Raw genomic sequence first — 20,054 nt, 5'->3', positions numbered from 1 at the left:
CTCTCTCTCTCTCTCTCTCTCTCTCTCTCTCTCTCTCTCTCTCTCTCTCTCTCTCTCTCTCTCTCTCTCGCCTCTCTCTCTCTCTCGCCTCTCTCTCTCTCTCTCTCTCTCTCTCTCTCTCTCTCTCTCTCTCGCCCTCTCTCTCTCTCTCTCTCTCTCTCTCGCCCCTCTCGCCTCTCTCTCTCTCTCTCTCTCGCCCCTCTCGCCTCTCTCTCTCTCTCTCCCTCTCGCCTCTCTCTCGCCTCTCTCTCTCTCTCTCTCTCTCGCCCCTCTCTCTCTCTCGCCCCTCTCTCTCTCTCTCTCTCGCCCCTCTCCTCCTCCCCTCCCTCTCCTCCTCCCCTCCCTCTCCTCCTCCCCTCCCTCTCCTCCTCCCCTCCCTCTCCCACCACTCCTCCCTCTCACTCTTCCCACACCCCTCCCCCTCTGCTCAGGGGACTGTTAAGGAGTGATGTTTAGTGTTGAATTTAGAATGGTTTCCCCATCGTGTAGCTTGCATGAATCAGATTCAGAGTGAGCTGACTGCAGGGTTGCAAAGGTCCCAGTATGTGCTAGCATGCTATATATGTACCAGGTACATATATAGCACAGGTTTTAAATGCTCCCACCCAGTTTTATATAAAACCTGGCAGATAAAAGAAAATGTTGCTGTTTGTGCACATTTTATTGCCCTTCCCTTCCCCTCCCCTCACACTGCCTTTCCTTCTCCTCACACTGCCTTCCCTTCCCCTCATGCTACCTTCTGTTCCCTCATGCTGCCTTCACTTCCAATCATGCTGCCTTCCCTTCCCTTCCCCTCATGCTTACCTCTTCCCAAACTCCGTCCCCTCGCCACCCCCCGTGGACATCTCTGGGCAGTCTCTGTATGCTGTATTAATGTGCTGTTTTAACGTACCTCATTTCCTTCAACCCTGTATTACCCCCACCCCCACCCCTTTCTCCACAAGGCCAACTATGAAAGGCAAGTTGAGAACTCCTCTCTCTCTCCCTTTCCCCCTCATATCCCATTACCAAATGCAAGTCCAGAACTACCCCCTCCCCCCGCCCTCATGCTTACCTCCTCCCAAACCCCTTCCCCACCTCCCCTTTGCCCCCTCCTCTCTCCACCATCTCCTCTCTCCCATCCCCTCCCGGAGTGTATAGTGATGTTTGATGAGGCGTGGCTCTCTCCACCCTCCCCACCTTCTTCGCTCTTCCCCCTTCCTTGGTCCTACCTTCTAACTGCCCCACCCCTCCTCCCTCCCTCCTTACTCCCCTCCTCCTCCCCCCTCCCCACTCTCTCTCTCCCACACTTGTTGTTCTCCAAGGGAAGATCCCTCTTCTCTCCCTCCCTCTTTCTACCCCATCTTACCCCTCCCTCACCCCCCCTTTAATATACCCACCAGTGAAGTGACAGGTTGTATTTTCTAGTTACAAATAAAAGGGAGCCAGACAGAAAATTTAAAATGGTCCTGTCACGGGCAATACCCCAGAGATCTCAAAGGGGCACATTAACCACAGAATGGGGCAAGCAGGGTTCAGATTGCAGGCTCCATCCATCAGCTCACTGTTGCTGGAGACTGCGACTCTTCCACTCAGTGTGACTGCCCCACTCGACCTGCACTCCCTTGACTCACTTCTCATACGTGTCTGTGTGTGGTGTTTTACTACCTCTCCCCACGACCATGCCACGTGCCCTCGAGCAGCCATCATTCATGATCCAGCACTGGCCAATGAGGTGACACTGTCACTCAGACCGGATGGTGCCAAGAGTGCCACCTGGAAAATAGTGCACCATCTTTTCAATGACATCGTGTCCTCCGGGGCCTCATTAAGACCAGCACCATGCTGGACGTCAGAGGGGGGTTTATCGAACTGCAAAAAGCAACGGTGGCATATGACCTGAAAATGACACATCCATCGCGACTTGTTTCCTTACCCTGCTCCAGCCTTGCCTGGTTGTACAGAAAAAATATGTGTGAATGACATAGCTGCGATCACAAAGTGATCAGGTAAGCCTTCCCCCAGCTTACCCTTGACAATCACCCACGACTTTCCCTTGGCCCACAAACCAATGATGGCATATTTTGTTTGGACCACCATATGACCTTGACCTTCAACATTTATGGATAGTGTAAATTAAGAAAATGTGTCTCTATCTCCAATCTATCTAGAAAACTCAACATCATGAAAATCGGACGAAAATTATTCGTTATGATCAAAAAAGTGTTTTTTTGTCGTTCATCATCATAATCACATAATCTGAATCACAATCCACAACCATTGTACACATCCATACCCATTAGGTCACAATCCACAACCATTGTTTGTCTGCCTCCCTCTATCTTCACTTTTGGCGCTGATGTTGGTGCCCCCCTCTGCTCTTCCTTTTGTCTGTTGCATTCTGATCTGTTCAGTGTACTAGTCCAAGCTCTTCCATGAGCCTCGACTATGTATACAAAAAAGTACGTCAAATATCAGGTGCACAACTTCAGTGCAGGTACACCATTTTTGTTGTTGTTGTTGCCCAGTGTAATTGATCCCCCTCCACATACAACTTATAACCCTATTTGCTTCACCTATAGCTGCCTGCTTACCTCCCATATCTATCACCGCCCCAGATCCTACTCCTGTGTGACACGCTCCAAAATTACCCCTTGCATCCTGTAATCTCTATTTTCATTGTTCTTTCCCATCCCCAACACCTTTCACTTGCTCAGGTTACATTACATCTGCCAATCTTTTGCCCAATCTATACAAGTGTCAATACTTTCCTGAATCCAAGTATCAATACTTTCCTGAATCTGATCGCCACCACCTCTGCTCTCCACCTTACCTCCAAGCTTTGTGTCATCTGAAAATTTGGAAAGCTTACTCTTTTCCCCACTATCCAAATCATTGATGTAAATAATGAATAGTAATGGTCCTAGTACTGATCCCTGAGTTATCCCGCTACTTACATCCTCCCAGCAAGTATTTTGTTGTCGTGATTTGTGTCAGGTACTGTGGAACTGTACTTATAAAGTTTTAAGGACCAGATGAAGAACCATTTAAATAAATAAATAAATACAAACTAATTAAAGGTAGTCAGCATGAGTTTACCAAAGGTAGTTCCTGTCAAACAAATCTAACCTGTCTAACCAAAGGTAGTTCCTGTCTAATTCATGGCAATATTGATTTTTCTACTATTACAGTGCCTATAGAAAGTCTACTTTTAGAGTTCCATGAAGCAGTGCCTGATTGGGTGGATGATGGAAAGGTAGTGGATATAGTATATCAAGTCTTTGTGAAGGCATTTGATGAGGTACCACACCGGAGGTTGTTAGCCAAAGTGAGGCCTTGTGGAGTGGCTGGTCAGGTCACTAATTGGATTACAAAATGGCTTAGTGGTCGGAAGTAAAGAGAGGCTGTGAGTGGTAGGATGTCTTGCTGTGAGGATGTAAGTAAAGAGGTACCTCAGGAATCGGTACTAGACCATTACTATTCATTATTTACATCAATGATTTGGATAATGGAGTAAAGAGTAAACTTTCCAAATTTGCACAAATAACACAAAGCTTGGAGGTAAGGTGGACAGCAGAGGGGGTGGTGATCAGATTCAGGAAACTATTAATACTTGCATAGATTGGGCAAAAGATTGGCAGATGCAATGTAACCTGAGCAAGTGTGAAGTGTTGGGGATGGGAAATAACAATGAAAATAGAGATTACAGGATGCAAGGGGTAATTTTGGAGCGTGTCACACAGGAGAAGGATCTGGGGTTGGGAATAGATACGGGAGGTAAGCAGGCAGCACAGTGCCAGGCAGCAAAAGGTAGTGCAAACAGGTTTTTAGGTTGTATTCGGAGGGGGATCATTTATAAATCAAAAGGTTTTGTTAACATTGTACAAGAATTTAGTGAGAGCCACATCGAGAATATTGTGTGCAGTTTTGGTCACCACAATTCAGGAAGGACAAATATGCCATAGAGAGGGTTCAGCGCAGAGCTACTCGATTGATTCTGAGCCGAGCTAGACTCAGCTATGAGGAGCGGCTGAAGGAGACAGGGCTTTATACACGAGAAAGGAGGCGATTACGAGGAGATATGATGGAGATGTTTGAGCTAATGAAAGGTTTAGATAAAGTAAGTGCAGATTAATTATTCAACAGAGTAGACAGTGATAGGACCAGAGGCCATAGCCTGAGAGTAAAGAAGAGGAGAATTAAGACGATAGTAAGGCAAGGGACTTTCACTCATGGAGTATTTAATGCACGGAATGGTCTCCCTGGAAAGGTAGTGGCAGCAGAAACAGGAGATAAGTTTAAATTATAATTAGATAGGTATCTGGAAGTTATGGAGATAGGGGGGTATGGGGATGTTGACAGTACTTTTCGGTCGTTTGAGCATTGACGGGTGATTGTGTGCATGTGTACGGAGTACTGTTGGTGGGGGTCTTGTCAAGGGGGGTTTTTTTTTTTTTTTTTTTTTTTTTTTTTTTGTATACCTTGGTCGAGGCTCGTATGAGAGCTAACACACAACTCACAGCAAGGAGGCATGAGACAAGAGGGGCGGGAGTGGAAGGGACAAAACATTGGGGAACAGACACAGGTGAACTGTGGAAGGGAGAGGGATGGGGATGGGACGGGGAACATGGCGAGGGGAAGATGGACATTAAAGGGACTTTCAGGAAGGAAAGCAGGAGAATTGAAGGAAGTGGGCTTGGGTGGATTATCGGGGTAGAAAAGATCGAGGATTTGGATGGGGGAAGATAAGAGGTGGTGGTGAACAGCTGTTTTGAAAGCCTGAAGGGAAGAATGGGAAAGAATAGAGTGAGGAAGTTTATTCCAAAGGCGGGAAAAAGAGGAATGAAAGAGTGAAGATGAGCAGTGATTCGTGATTTTGGTAGTTTTACCAGAAGGGGGTTGTTGGCGGACCTTGAGCGCCCTGTGGAAATGTGGTTGGGACAAATCGCAGAGAGAGCAGAAGCGGCAAGGCTGGAATGGAGTCGGTAGAAGACAGAAAGACCACCGACCAACCTGCGGTGATTGAGTGAGAGGCCCAAAGACTCAGCTTCATTGCGGGAGATGCCAATGATCTTAAAAGCCCTGGTTTCGACAGCGTGAAGTCGAGAAAGGTGGGAGGCAGGAGCACCAGCCCAGAGGGGAGAGCAGTACTCCATCAGGCTACGGACAAAAGCTTTGTAAGTGGTCAGGAGCTCAAGAGGGCCGAGGAAGGACTTTGCACGACGGAGGATTCCCAGTCGGCGACTGGCTTTTGAGGCAAGGTTGGAAATGTGACTTTCCCAGGAAAGGTCATGGCAGATAGTGAGACCCAGAAGCTTGAAAGAAAAGACTTCTTCCAGAGGATTGTTGAGAAAGTGGATGGGGGGTTTTGTAAACGGTCCTTTCGAAGAGACATAGTGAGAGTGTGAGATTTGTCTGGATTGAAAGACATGTTCCACGTGTTGGACCAGTTTGTGATTTTATCCAGATCTGCAGTGAGCGAAGAAGCTGCTGCTTGCCGGTCTGAGGGATGACAGATGGTACGGCAGAGGGTTGAGTCATCGGCAAAGAGAAATAGAGGATTTTCCAGAGAGTCCGAGAGATCATTGATGAAAACCAGAAAAGAACAGGGCCCAGAACGCTACCTTGAGGAACTCCAGCCTGCACAGGAAGAGGGGATGAAAGAACTCCATTTAGGGCCACACGTTGACTGCGACAGGAGAGGAAGTCTGCGAGCCATGAGTGGAGATGGCCTTGAATACCATGGGAAGAGAGTTTGGTGAGTAGGGCAGGGTGCCAGACTGTGTCAAAAGCACGTGATATGTCCAGGGATACGGCTCGGATTTCCTGTCTGGCATTGAGGACCTCCATCCATTGATGGGAGAGCAGTAGCAGCATATCTAGGGTAGAGTGACCTGGTCTGAAACCAAATTGATGATTGGAAATCAAGCCATTGGAGAAGAGGAAGGATTTCATGTCTGAAGCGATGATGGATTCCATAACCTTGCTGATGATTGGGAGAAGGCTGATTGGTCTATAGTTACAGGGATCTGTTTTTGCACCTTTTTTATGCAGGGCAGTGATGTTAGCAGATTTCCAAGCAGATGGCAGATGACCTTGGGAAAATGAGAGGGTGAATAGAACAGAGAGAGGGTGAGCAAGAGCAGAAGAGCAGGCTTTGAGGGCACGTGGGCTGATGCCGTCTGGACCGGTTGCAGAATCTGACTCGAGGTTTGAAAGCAAGCTCTCCACCTTGTCAGGAGAAAAGGATACAGAGTCCAGGGACAGTTGGGTGCGACTGGGTAAAGTGGGTAGAGATAGTGATGGGTTTGGGACACAAGATTTAGCTGCAAACACCGAGTTTAGACATTCAGCTTTATCACGTGTGGAATCAGCAGTGCGGCCATTTGAGGTAAGGGAGGGGATGGAGGGGGAACATACACCAGTAACAGATTTGATTAAACGCCACCAGGATTTTGAGGAGGGAGAGAGGTTTGAGAGTTCAGACTTGAGATGAGAAAGATGTTGTTTTCTGGCTCTCCTGAGGGTAGCTACACACTTGTTCCGAGCTTTGTGGAAAGAACTGAGATTGCCCTCAGTTGGGTTTGCTTTCCATGAGGCAAAGACAAGTTGTTTCAGGACAACTGCCTCGCCACAAGCTTCAGTAAACCAAGGGCGGGAGGAAGGGTAAGACAACTGAACACGAGAGGGGATAAATCTGTGCATGAGGGAGAGCAAGTTTCTTTGAAAGAATTCCCAGGATGAGTTGATGTTTGAGAAAGTAGTGATAGGAGACCAGTCTGTAAGTTTGATGGCTGCTCGGAGACCCTGCCAGTCGGCTTGAGTGAAATGCCAGACTCGACGGCAGTGAGGTGGTTCTCTGATAACAGCCAGAGAGATGTCCACTTTAATAAGGACGTGGTCAGAAGAACCAATTGGAGCGAAGGAAGAGTAGCAGATATTGTCAGGGAAATTTGTCAAAATCAGATCCAGAAGAGATGGAGTACCATTGGTTGAGATCCGGGTCGGGAAGTTGACCGATTGAGTCAGTCCCAATGAGTCACAGAAAGCTTTTGCTGATGTCCCATGGCAGGTGAGAGAGGTACCCACACCTAGCCAACTGGCGTGATGACAATTGAAGTCGCCACATAAGAGGAAGAGAGAGTTTGGATGAGAAGATAGAAGATGGTCCATGTTTTCGGAGAGTGAGGTGTAGATGGAGTCATCACTGTTCGGTGGACGGTACAGTACACATATAAACATGAGGTGGGAGTGGAGGGGAAGCCGAAGCCAGAGGTATTCCTGGGGGTGTGGGGTAGTGAGAGCAGTGCAGGGAGAGTGAGGAATAGAGTCTTTGATGAAGAGAGCAACACCTCCACCAGGACGAGGCTCAGGTCTGTCATACCGTAAGAGGGAGTAACCAGGGAGAGATACTTGGGAGTCAGACACGTCTTGGGAGAGGAAAGTTTCTGTTAGGCAGATAATGTCTGGTTTGTCAGTGGCAACCTGCATGGAAAGATCTGAAAGGTTTGAGCGAAGGCCCCGGATATTTGAGGTCCACACTTTTAATGAAGAGGTAGGGGAGGAGACTTTTGGTGCAGGAGGTGGAGGGGGCGGGGAGGGTCAGACGAGGGACGAGGGGGGGAGGTAAGGAGGGTTGCTGAAGGAGTGTGAGGTATTGCAGAATAGCGAGGGGAGGGGGCCGAATGAGGAGGAGAAAAGGCTCTGTGGTGCTGTGAGAGAGGGGGGACAAGAGACAAGGAAGATGGCAGTTGAGGATTTGAGGAGGTGGAGTGAAGAGATGGAGGTGAGAGGGCAGTGGAGGGAGGCAGGTTGGTGGATGAGAGGGGGGCAACTTAGAGAAGGAAGAGTGAGGGGGATGAAAGGTGGGAGAAAGGTGAGGGGGAATTTTTCAAAGTGGTGAAAGGGAGGCTTGGAGGGAGAAGAGTGGGATGGTTGCTTTGAGAGTGAGAGTGAGGGGTGAGGGGGGTGAGTTGGCACTGAAGTTGGAAAAAAAGAATGGTTGATGGAAAGCGAGCATCCATGGCAAACTGTGGTTTTTAAAAGTTTTAGGTCAGAGATGCGATTTAACACAATTCTTGATGGATGCAATGAAGGCGAATTCAGAGCATGGAGAGAAGAAGCGCTGTAATAGTTGGATTTTTTAGGCAAGGAATGAAGGAGGCAAGGCAAGGAATGCAAGGAATGAAGGAGAAAATTAAACAGTTAAAACGGGACAAATAACAACCGGAACTTAACTTTGAGAATGTCAGCAGGGAGCCCCGAAGGGTTGTGTAGTTGATGTTGTGTGTTTTTAACCAGCCCATGCCCCCTCCCCTGAGGAGGAATTTTTTTTAATGCAAAAACTACAAAAACTTAAAATAAATAGATGTTTTTTTATTTTTTTGCATTTTCTTCTTTGGATCTTGTGTAGATAAATTAATGTGTTGTTCATGCAGGCATGATGGGCTGAATGGCCTCCATCTGTGTCGGATTTCCTTGTATTTCCTTGTATTAATAATTAGGGGTCTCAGTACTCATCTGTCTGAAAACCAATTAATAAAAATCACATTAACTAAGTTACTTTTTCCTTGTATCTGTTCTATAATGCAGTCCTTAAAAGACTTTCCTGATAATGAAACACATCATGCGTATTAGAGTTCCTGACTGGGAAGTTCATCATTTCACTAACTCACCTAAAAGTAACTTAGTTGTATGGTGTTGTACATTATAGGAGTCCAGAGAGACAATTTGTCATTTAACAGTTTGCTGGCATATACACAGGTTCAGCATTGTTCGATTCGTCTTTGAGCTTTCTTCCTTTCTCACACTGGAAATCTCCTGGCCCAGTTAACCTGATGAGGTGTTTGTCCAGATGATGGAGGAGGCATGTGTTCATCAACAAACAGGTTGGGGAGCCCAGATTGATCAACTGGTGGAGAGGGCATCTGGTCATCAAAATGCTGATCGAAAGGAACGGTTTGTTCAATAGGTGGTGTAACTTGAAAAGGTATTACATGTCTCCCACTTCCAGCAGAACTAGTTTAAGATCAGAATCCAGAAAGCGATGCTGATAACTGGCCCGGTGGACCCATCGCACCATCAGGTTGTAAATATGAAGGAGTGGTCACAACCTGTGGACGTAGTTGCTCTTCACGTCTCTTCTACGCAAAACCATTCACTCGCACGTCATAATTCCTCAGATTAATGACCCGAATGACAGTCCCAGGAACACAGCATGGGCCTTTTCCTAAATTCCAGGTAAACATTAGTTGACCTTGATGGAACAATGGGGCATATTCAGGGCCGGCGCCAGACTATTTTGCGCCCAAGGCAAGGCCAGCTTCTTGCATCCCCTGCAAAAAAATTGCCAACTTCGATTTTTAGTTTGCGGTACTGGGCTCCAGAAGGTCCTTTTTTTATCTGCCATCGCTCACTGGAAAAAAGAAATAAAAAAAGTAAACAGTATTACGTAAAGACAAAAACAGTATTGAAAGAATAGAATCGATAAAGAAAGAAGAATAGATGGACAAAGAAAGAAACAGTATTGTTAGTGTTGAAAACAATAAACTGGTTGTGAACTATAAAATATTATGAACAATGAAATATTATATTTTCCTTTTATTACGTGTTTTCTTAAAACAATAATTTGCATAAAACTGTGACCCTTAAAGGTCAGTAATGCGCCCCTCTGAAGTCTGCGCCCTAGGCGGCTGCCTCGTTGGCCTTATGGTAGTTGGCCAAGGTTTTCTTGGAAAACTTTAACTTGCTGTTTTTGTTTGGGTAGCTCTGAGCGCACCGAGTCTTATTCTTGGTCGTCTGTCCATTAACAGTTCTGAAGGTGATTTCTCAAACTAAGTAGGTGTGGCTCGGTATATCAATACGAATCTGTCCATCTTAGTTTGTAAAAGCTCTCCGGCATCTCCGATTTTGTAAAAAAAAAAAAATTCTTAAAATGACCGATTATAAAGTTTTGCCAAACCATTTGTAGCAGGTTGCCCTGGGGCAGTCAGGGTATGTTTAATGTCATTTGTCGTGAGAATCTCCTGAAACTCGGTAATGGTAAATTGCCTGCCGGTGGCGGTCACTGAGGTGCCTTGGCATATCAAAAACATTGAATACATGACGGAGGTTTTGAATAATGTCTCTGACTGTGTTTGTACATGCTTTGTGAAATAGCTCCTCCATGAGCCTCAGACTCTCTCATTCTTCTTCGTTCGTATGCAGCACAAGGCTGCAGGATAGGATCATTGGCTGAGAGTGCGGCTGTTCCGTTGATACGATGCCCTCTGTTGTCTCAGGCAGGAATTTTACCATGGTGCCGGCGATAGCTCGCCTACTCTTTGTGAAGGATACTCTGGGATCTTTAATGCCCACCAACAAACGCCTGTTCACCGTCCATCTGAGGGATGGCACACATTGATGAATCACCCTGCCTATAAAGCAGTTTATAGCTGGGTTGGGAATCAAACGCAGACTAGACGGCTGAGAGGAGAGTTTGCGTAGCTGTGGGCCATCCTGTCAGCCCAAGACACTATAATAATAACTTTTGTGTCAGGTTATGGAATTACTGATCATCCCTCATATAAGAAACATTTATGTGTATGTACATCATTTTATAATGATTGATTGGGTTGATTGTTAATTTATCTCATGCTTTTTTTCAGACTTGTGATTAAACACACTTCCTTTAATAGAGCTATTAGTGGATGGCTGTCTTCACCACGATTCAATTAGACCAACCTGCAGAAGTTAGTTTACCATTTAATTAATGCTCAACATATAATCATGCTATCCCTATTTCAAATATGAGGTATGTGGCTGAATTACCCAGTGTAATATTTGTTCTACAAACATTTGGTGGAATGTCGTTTTGAAAATTACCTACATTCGATTGAATGTATGTCCAACCATTCTGGAGAAGATTGTGAAAGATTTTAGGGTAAATCCAATATGGCTGCCAAACCATGTGACCAATGACATCATAGGTCAGGCCAGGTATGGGCGCATGCGCCAGAGCAACATGTCGCTGCATCCACTTTCCACCAGTACTCAAGGGGCCTCCATCTGGCAATCCCCCAGGCAGATGCATGGCCCATCCCCATCACCTTGAGATGCCGATCAACCTGCTGCAACCAGGAGGCATGTGGTCGGCCCATTGGCCTCCTTCACTCATGAGGCTCCCTCGCTGAGAGAATCTGGTGAGCAGGATCAGTGTCAGGAAAATGAGCCACATGTTCATACAGCCACAGCTGACGTCATGGACCATGCAGGTAACAAATCTCATTTGAGTCTCAGCCAACCACTCATTGGACACAAAGTCTGACCAGCAATAGCCAAGTATTGTCCGAAGAGACCCGGAAGCAAAGGGATTAAGTCTCCATCTGAGATCCCTGGTCAGAGTTCAAGTGTCACATCCGTAGAGCAAGACTGGAAGCACCAAAGACCTGAAGGCTTGGACTTTCTTTGTCCTGCACAGTTACCGGCAGCATGTGACCAATGACATCCTAGGACAGGTTCATTGGATCATGATCCAGTGAATCAATGACTCCCCAGGCCCGACCCAGACGTCTACTGACCTCTGGCTCACATCATGGGTGGGAACATTTTGTTCCTCATAGATAGATGTAAAGTCATAGCTGTAAAGTTTCGCCTCAATCTGTTCAGCCGTTTCAGAGAAGAAGAATTTAGAAGGATTTTTTTCACAATATGGCTGCCAAACCACGTGACTGATGTCATCCTTTTTTTTTCTGTTGACCAATTTATCCCAAGATGACCCTCAAAAATTTTCTTGCTGATCGGATGTAGCGTTCTACTTTTTCAACTATTTTGTCATAATGAAGGCAGCATGACATCATAAGAAAATCACACTTATTCCGCATGTGGAGTACTTGCTACATATCAAGTTTCAATTTTTTCCTTTTTTTTTTTCAAGTGTGTGGTTTTGGAGATAACCAAATTTTTTCCAAAGGTCCAAAGTTTTTCTTGTTTTTTTTTTCCAACATGGCTGCCACACCATGTGACCTATGACGTCAGAATTATCATCAAAACATTCTACATGAGTAGTTGCTCTTGTGGTGAAAATTTTGTCTCAATCCGACAAGCGGTTGGAGAGAAAAACAGTACTCGCATTCTGTGCAGACAAACAAATAGACAGACAGACCCAAATGCAATACCCTCTCCTCTGGTGAGGGTTATAACTGCAAACCATCCTATTTTGATCCATTGCGGCCTGCTCCCCTGGCGCCATGTTGAATGGGCTTTGGTGCACTCGCCACACTTGCCAACTGTGGGTTGGTGAGAATCGGCAGTTTTATGAACCGCATCAATACCAGCCAGTGGCAAAAGAAAGAAACAAGTCTTTCACCACTCCACCAGAAAGTCTTTCCAATAACAATAATTTCACTTCTTCTTTAAGGTCCACAATCATTTCCACCTTGTGTGGTAGGCCAGGGAAAGTATTTTGCCAAAGTCGTTCAGGAACTGGTTAACCAGACTTGACGTCGACTGAACTTGGCAGGAATTTTTCCGTTGTTCAGGTTTCCTGCGATAACTCGTCCTCTTTGTGAAATACAATGTGGATTTAGTATACCAATCTGATAGTATACCAATCTGATAATTTAGAGTCGGTTCAGGAATCAAACCCAATCTAGACAGTCGTTCAGCTCTAACACATAATCACTATTATTCTTCTCACATCATGAAAATATTCATTTTTTGTGGACAGAGTTGAGTTTACCTCTTTTGAAGGTAAACAACAAAATGATATCCAGCTACCACTTAAAGCCTGCATATCTACCAGGACCGTCTTTCATTTTTCATTGTGGCGCAATCAATCATCGCAATTTTCCTGACTGATTAACAACTCATCTTTATTTAAAGGTTTTAAATATATATATATATATATATATATATATATATATATATATATATATATATATATATATATATATATATATATATACATATAAACTTGTCATAATTGCATATAGAATAGCAAACTTCTCAAGTTCATGAATTTAAAATTCCTTCCCTGAGGTGTCTTCTGCCACATCAAAAGATAGCCCCAACTTTTGACTGTGGCATTGCCATTAAGATTGCCTATTTTCAATAATTTTTCACTGATCATTTTACATCGTTGTAATAACTAGCAGGCCTCTGGCCAGCAAAACACGCACCTGCCGGGGATAGATGGAAGGCGCCCGTCTTGCGGACACACTGAATTTCAATGCCACGGTCTATCATTTGTGACCTGAAACTGGAGTGAATTATTTTTTCTAGCCCAGAAATGTTTTCTATTAAAAAATATTGCATGATAAATGTTCCTGTTGGAAAGTATTGTTTTCTTTCCTTCAAATAAACCCTTCTCTATCTGCATTAATTTGCTGTTCACATGCAAAAAATCTCTCAATATCTTTCTTTAAAAATATAAAACACATTGCGTTTGTTTGACGCCTTGATTGAATTTCACCTGCCACCCTTGGAGGTCTTCTCACACATTTTTGTGAGATTAAGCTTTCAGGTCACCTTCATTTCATAAGACGCTCAGGTGCCAACTTTCTATTAAGTACATGAATAGATGGAATTTTTGAACTTTCTTCACCTCACATTCCCCTTCTCTCCTCTTTGAGTGCTAATTCATGATAATTCCCTGTATATATTTTTGTCTGCATTAATTATTCACTTGGTTTGAGTTTTTTCTCCAGTTTGAATTCAACCTTCCATGTGAATAGTTAATCCACTCATTGTGCTCATGATTTGCAAAGGCAATTAAATACTGTTACAAAAATGGTATTCTTTGTGAATGCAGTTAGTTAAATAACTGCATGTTACTTTTGTTATGATAACTCCATTAACAATGGAGATATTACACAATTGTGTCATGCAAGGTAAGTTTTAGATGGCCAGGAAAGGATTTTTTTTTTCCTTGTAGTTTCGTTATTCATTTATTTCAAACATTACCCATGAACTGCACTAACTGGCCTGGGAGTTCCCTGGACATTTGAATCTGCATTTTGCATGAAGTGCCCCATGGGTGGTTCGATCTGAGCATTACTTGAGTGGATGACGGACTTGAAAGGAAACCATGGGAGGTACATGGGGAATTGAGATTTAAAGGACAGACTTTGAGCAGTTATAGGGACTTGAGTAAGAGGTTCAGATAGAGAGTCAGTGGAGGTCGTTGAGTAATTGTGGAATCTCAGTTTTTGACCATTTGACTTGTGGAGAAGTCCATCCTCAAGGGTACAAATGTATATCATAGAGTTGATGTTGCCAACACACTCCACAAGCTCTGACCCAACCAGCACTCCGGATTGCTCCCAACACCATCACTGGAAAACCACCGTGTTTGACAGTTGGCTGCAATCTGTTCAAAGAAAACTCTTGACTGGGAAGTCTCCGGACCCATATGTGGCCAATGTCAGAAAATTGAGTAAATTGGGACTCATCTGAAAGGTGATTGGTTACACTTGAGCTAATATACAATTGCTTTCATCAGGGGTTGGACACTTATCCAACCAAGATATTCTAGTTTTGTATTTTTAATTAATTTTCTGAAATTTGTAGAATTTGTTTTTCACTTAGAAGTTATGGGTTATGATGAGTAAATAAAGGTGGAAAAAGTCTGATTTAGTGCAATTTAATTCCAGGCTATGAGGCAAGAAAAGGTAAAAATTTTGAAAGGGGGCCACTGTAGACTTTTCTATAGGCACTGCATGTGATAATGGACTTTCAAGTATCAATTTGATAAAATTATTTTGTACTTTCTGTGCATGATGTTTCATCAGACTGTGGATGTCATACTCAGCCATGCAATGCATAATAATGTTTTTTTAATCTTATAAACCAAGAAATTCCTGGGAAAAGGAATGTCCTGCGATATGACTGCTGCAAAGAACCGTACCCGGACGTCACATACACGGTGACCATCCGTCGGCGTACATTGTACTACGCCCTCAACCTTCTCGTCCCATGCGCCCTCATCTCGACTTTATCCCTTCTTGTATTCCTTTTGCCTGCTGATTCGGGGGAGAAAATCTCTTTGGGTAAGCATTCTTCTTTTAACATGTTTTCACATTCAATTTTTTACCATTTATTCTTCACATCTTTGCTGTCATTGCCTCTCGATGGCACTGTCCCAGTAACTCTCTTCTATTTCACGTCTTTGCATTTACACATCATGATCCCTGCTAAACTGCATGAATTTGCCATTATTTTTCAGTCTGAGAAAGAGAAAAATGTCTCGTACTGTTTGCTTAAGCCCTACATAATGTGAATAACATCCCAGGATAATATCAAATGGTTATGCATTTCATGGTTTATTTTGTCTTTGGAAATAGGAATTTGTGATAACAATCAGGAAAATATGACCCAGAGAATTTTATCTTGATGTTTGGTGTGTAACACATTGACTTGTATGCAGCACATGAGATAAGCTGGCTATTTTCTGATTGCTTGTCTATCTTCATCCGCCCCTTATGAGTCAGTCTCCATTTTCTTTGAGTGGTGAATTTTTGCTGCAGATACTGTTCCTTCGACAGAAGATGACATAATACCTTTTGCTTCGAAAATATCTTGCAATTTACATTAATCTAACAATTACTACCCTTCCTGACATCATCTTCTCTTTTGGTAAAAACACAGTTAACTACAACTTGTTATGCCTCCCGTTCCTCACCACCCCCGGACACATTTTGAGGTACAATAGTCGAATTTAATATATACATTCTGCCATAAAAACCAAACATGTAAAATTGATAATGTAATTGTTGAAGCACTTCCAGCGTTCATTTCAAGTTTCTTTTTGGCATGAGAGATGTGCAGAACACCTGATTGCAGGTTTCCACACAACATAATTGCAATTGCCTCATGCAATAATCGTTCAGCATGTGCAACTTATGCACCTTTAGTTTTTTAGTGGTGACACGAGGCAATCTGAGCATATTTGAAACAGTCATCCTGAGACACCAGCGTGTGGATCATCCAAAAACACACTCATTACATTATTTAACTGGAATGGCATTCGTTGAGCACAGTCTCACTCTCACATGTTCATTCGTCTTTAACTGAACACACCTGTTAGTATGGTCCACTGCTATTATGACCCACATACCCATATCATCCATGCACCTTATTATGTCACATAGTTTCTTGGCATGGGTTATGACGTCATAAATTTAATTCTTCACTCATGTCGGGTCACAGATCAGATATATGAACTTTCAGATTATTTTTGGATAAGGATTTCAATTCAACCAATTATGGCTGGAATACCACTTCACCGATGATGTCATCATTATCACCCTATATACCCCATGGGGAGTTGATGACAAATGCCAAGTTAAAAAAATTTCGTTGAGTGGTTTCAGAGAAGATGATGTCCAATATTTTTCCTTTAATCCAATATGGCTGACATGCCATGTGAACATCAGAGTTATCAACAAAATTTTCTCCATCGGGAGTCCCTCTTATGTTTAAAGTCTTGCATACATTGGACAAGCGGTTGCAGAGAAAAACATTTTAAAAGCTAAAATATATAGACACAGACACGCAAACAGGCAGACACACACAAGCGAGCATGCAATAGCCTCGCGACCACTTCGGAGCGAGACAAACAATCTGCCAGCAATGACATCTGCCAGAAATGAGAGGAATTAAATCATTGGACACCTTCAAGCAGAGTCTTCTATTAGCCATGTTTCTAGGCTCTTTAACATGAGAGGAACTGCTTAAGACCTCAGAAGACATTAACAAGTCACTAGATCAACAATATATATGCCAAGAAGTGGATGTCAAAGGATAACAGCTCCCACTCACGACCGATACATTCATATAATCCATCTATGCAATCGGTTTCAAATTTCCCAGAGTACTGCAAACACACTCCCTGGACTTTGCAGGATAAGTGTCAACATGTCTTGAGGTGTCTCCATAATGCAGGCCTTGCAGGGATCCATGTTCGTCGTCTTGTTCAGCATCCAAGATTTGCACCGCGACACATCCAAGCCCTCTGTCTTGCAGTCGTCGAATAAACATGTCTGATGGACACTGAGACAATGGGAAAGTGTTATGTTCAGTGAGGAATGCAGATTTCTCCATGAAAGGCCTGATGGCCATGTATGGGTCTACAGAAAACACAATGATTGATATGCCACAGTCCATGTCCAGGAAGCTGAACATTTGAACGTGGAAGTGTCATGATGTGGGGTGGTATTGCTGAAATATTTTGCACTAACTTGATCCATATCCATTTCAATCTGATAGCAGATCAATACATTAATGTGATGTGACAGCAACATGCGTTGCCTACCTTTCAACAACATATTAAAGGAATCTTCTTTATTCATGGTAATGCTCCTGCTCACAGGGCCGTTCAAACAAGGAATGTTTTTGTCAGTGCCAATGTTAACGTCATGACACCCTGGCCTGCAATCTCACCAGATTTAAATCCAATTGAACATCTCTGGGATATCATTGATCACCACATTCAAGCCTTGCCAAGACAGCCACAGACTCTCCATGAGCTGGAAGAGGAGCTGATTCGGGCATGAAATGCCATCCCCCAGGCTCAGACATGAGTGTGCTCACACAGTCAAGGTGAAGATAGTACATTGCAATAATTGCTGCCGTAGATTTACATACACGGTATTGAGATTGTTACTTCCATGTTGGATCCCAATGTAAAAAACTTTCGCCACGTTGGCGCATTACACGATTGTCACAATGAAATGGACGTGTTATTGTTCAGAACTTATCTCTGTCAGAGGTTGCACCTCACCTGTGTCCCATGATGTCACATAAATAAATCGCATAAACAACATTGCCATTAAAAAAACAAAAAAAACCGCAAAAATGCCAGAGAGCGTACGGTTCATCTGAGTGTGTGATTTTTCTGGCAAGAAAGGGTAATCATAATTTCATTAGATGTTGATGAATTACTGTGTAAGAATACAAGGGCCTATATTTGTTGGAATTACTTTTCTATTCTTTTTTTTAAGACAAATAAAAATGTAATTAATTTCCTGTCGGGTCATCAGGTGTCATCTCCATCCAGGAGTAATTAGTCATGATGAAGGATCACCAATATAATCCACCCTACCTTTCTTGATGGTACCTAACAATCTTCTCTTCTACATAACTGTCCTTAACAATCCTTTATTTCAAATACCGTCTTCAATAACGATCGGTACCTTCCTAAGAACTATTCATTGCGATTTATATCTGTTATCGCTTGATTGCACAATGTATTGCAAGAGTTTTCATCACCCATTCAACACAACCTCCATGGGAATCTTATTCCTTTGTGAAACTCATTCATGGTCAGCCTCGATATCTTCCTAATGTTGATGGTTGATGGTAAATTCACTTTGATAACCTGTTATTTGCTCACATGCTGGAAATTAATCAGAAAGAGGGATTTTCTGAAATCAGTCTGAGATGGACCAGTGGGATTTAGTCCCATTAGCCTGGAAAGCCAATACAAGAGTTCCTCAACCTGCCTGTTTGCACAGAAAGTACAAATCTTGAGCACAGGGTAACGTATTTCCAATCACTTTTCTTGTTGTTTCACTTCCCTGCCGAACTTCATTCGTCTTTCTTGATTTTATTTCATTCGGTGTTCCATAATTCAAACATGGCATAGCAAAAGGCTTTGCACAATGAACACCTTTTGAATTTACGAGTCAGGTCAGGCCAGATTAGATCTGTGACTTGCTACATGTATCATGTGAACCTCTACTAACCTGTTTCATGGTCGGGATGTCAGCAACTAAACAATCTTCCCCACCAGGTTTTCTGGTGAGGAGGATGTATGATATGGACACCAAGCAGGATTAAAAACAAAACCTGTCAAAGGATGGAGGAGATCCTTGTGAGCCAACGACCATTCATATCTCATGCTCAACTGTGTCTGCAGATGTTCTGCTGCATTCGGGTTACTTTTTTTAGGAGGTTGGAGGCAGGATTTGCACTCCGGCCATCGTAGAACACTTCATTCCAAAAAAACCCAGAAATGCAAAGAAAACTGAAAACTCACTCCGTGGGAGTACCGCATGTGCTGCTGCCCATCGCAGGGCAGCTCACCGGATGACGGAATTGGGGCAAAGCCTTTGTGACCCCCATTCCTTGATGATAGGAGGAAAAGCATGGGGTAAATTTCCTGGGTCAGATTGCGGTGGTGTGTGGTGGAGTAGTGTTGAGGTGTCATCCACCAGACGGCGGTCTCCTTGGGTTAATCTGAGGCGGTCCCTTCGGGTGGGTGCCTGGAATGTCCAATCCCTAAGAGAGGATGATCATGTGTCTGTTATCATCTGAGCTCAAGCGTTTGAACGTCGGTGTTGCAGCATGCTCTGATATTCAGAGACCGGATATTGGCGCTATTATGGCGGGTGGTCACACCTACGATTGGTCTGGTCACTCTGGTTGCCATGCCCAAGGAGTTACTGTAGCTGTGTCCAATAAGCTGACTCCAATGATAATTAAGGAAACATTGGTCAATGAGATGAAGGACTCATCACTCCTTGGGTGTCATTTCCCTGGTCTATATTTATGCTCAGACTGAGGCAAGTGATCTCACAGTGAAGTCTGTGGTTGATCAGTGCCCCAGGCAAGATACTCTAGTCTTGGGGGATTTCAATGCATCAACTGGCACTAATAGGGATGGTTATGAGACGTGTGTTGTTCCCCATGGGTCTGGAACTGTGAACCAGAATAGCACTAAGTTCCTTGACTGCAAGAAGTCATGGAGATGTGGCTGGTTACTACTTAGGGTGATGACTGAGGGTGGCTGGTTCATGGTTTTAGTGCCCACAGGCTTATTGCTGGATTTGGTATTCCAATGCTGGTGGTGTAGCGAAGGAGATTGACCATGTGCTCTTTAATGTTCATTGGAGGATAATTCAGAACGGCAGGGTCTACCAGTGTGCTCAGTTCCTCGATACCGACCACAGGCTTGTTGTCACAATTCTGAAGTTGCAGCTTAAATCCAAGAGAATGGTACCATCCCAGCTAAGGCTGGATGTTGGCAAGTTCAAGGATGAGAGGGGAGCTGGGAAGTTTGCAAATAGGCTGATTGGGGATTTGGAGGGGGGGTCTGG

The 20,054-nt window shown here is 43.8% G+C and overlaps 1 protein-coding gene across 2 annotated transcripts in view; it reads left to right on the top strand.

The window, feature by feature from the left end:
* CHRNA7 (cholinergic receptor nicotinic alpha 7 subunit) overlaps positions 1-20,054 on the top strand; it is a 137,184-nt gene that overhangs the window by 52,270 nt on the left and 64,860 nt on the right. For both annotated transcript variants that reach the window (XM_085850257.1, XM_085850258.1), the window contains one exon: positions 14,811-15,005. In XM_085850257.1, the coding sequence (XP_085706383.1) occupies positions 14,811-15,005 (195 nt within the window). The remainder of the gene's footprint in view (positions 1-14,810; positions 15,006-20,054) is intronic.

The sequence above is a fragment of the Eptatretus burgeri genome, chromosome 12 (genome assembly GCF_056783735.1).
Source record: "Eptatretus burgeri isolate ZD-2024b chromosome 12, Ebu_testis_v1, whole genome shotgun sequence".
NCBI classification, from domain to species: domain Eukaryota; kingdom Metazoa; phylum Chordata; class Myxini; order Myxiniformes; family Myxinidae; genus Eptatretus; species Eptatretus burgeri.
This window is presented reverse-complemented; position numbering and strand designations above follow the sequence as displayed.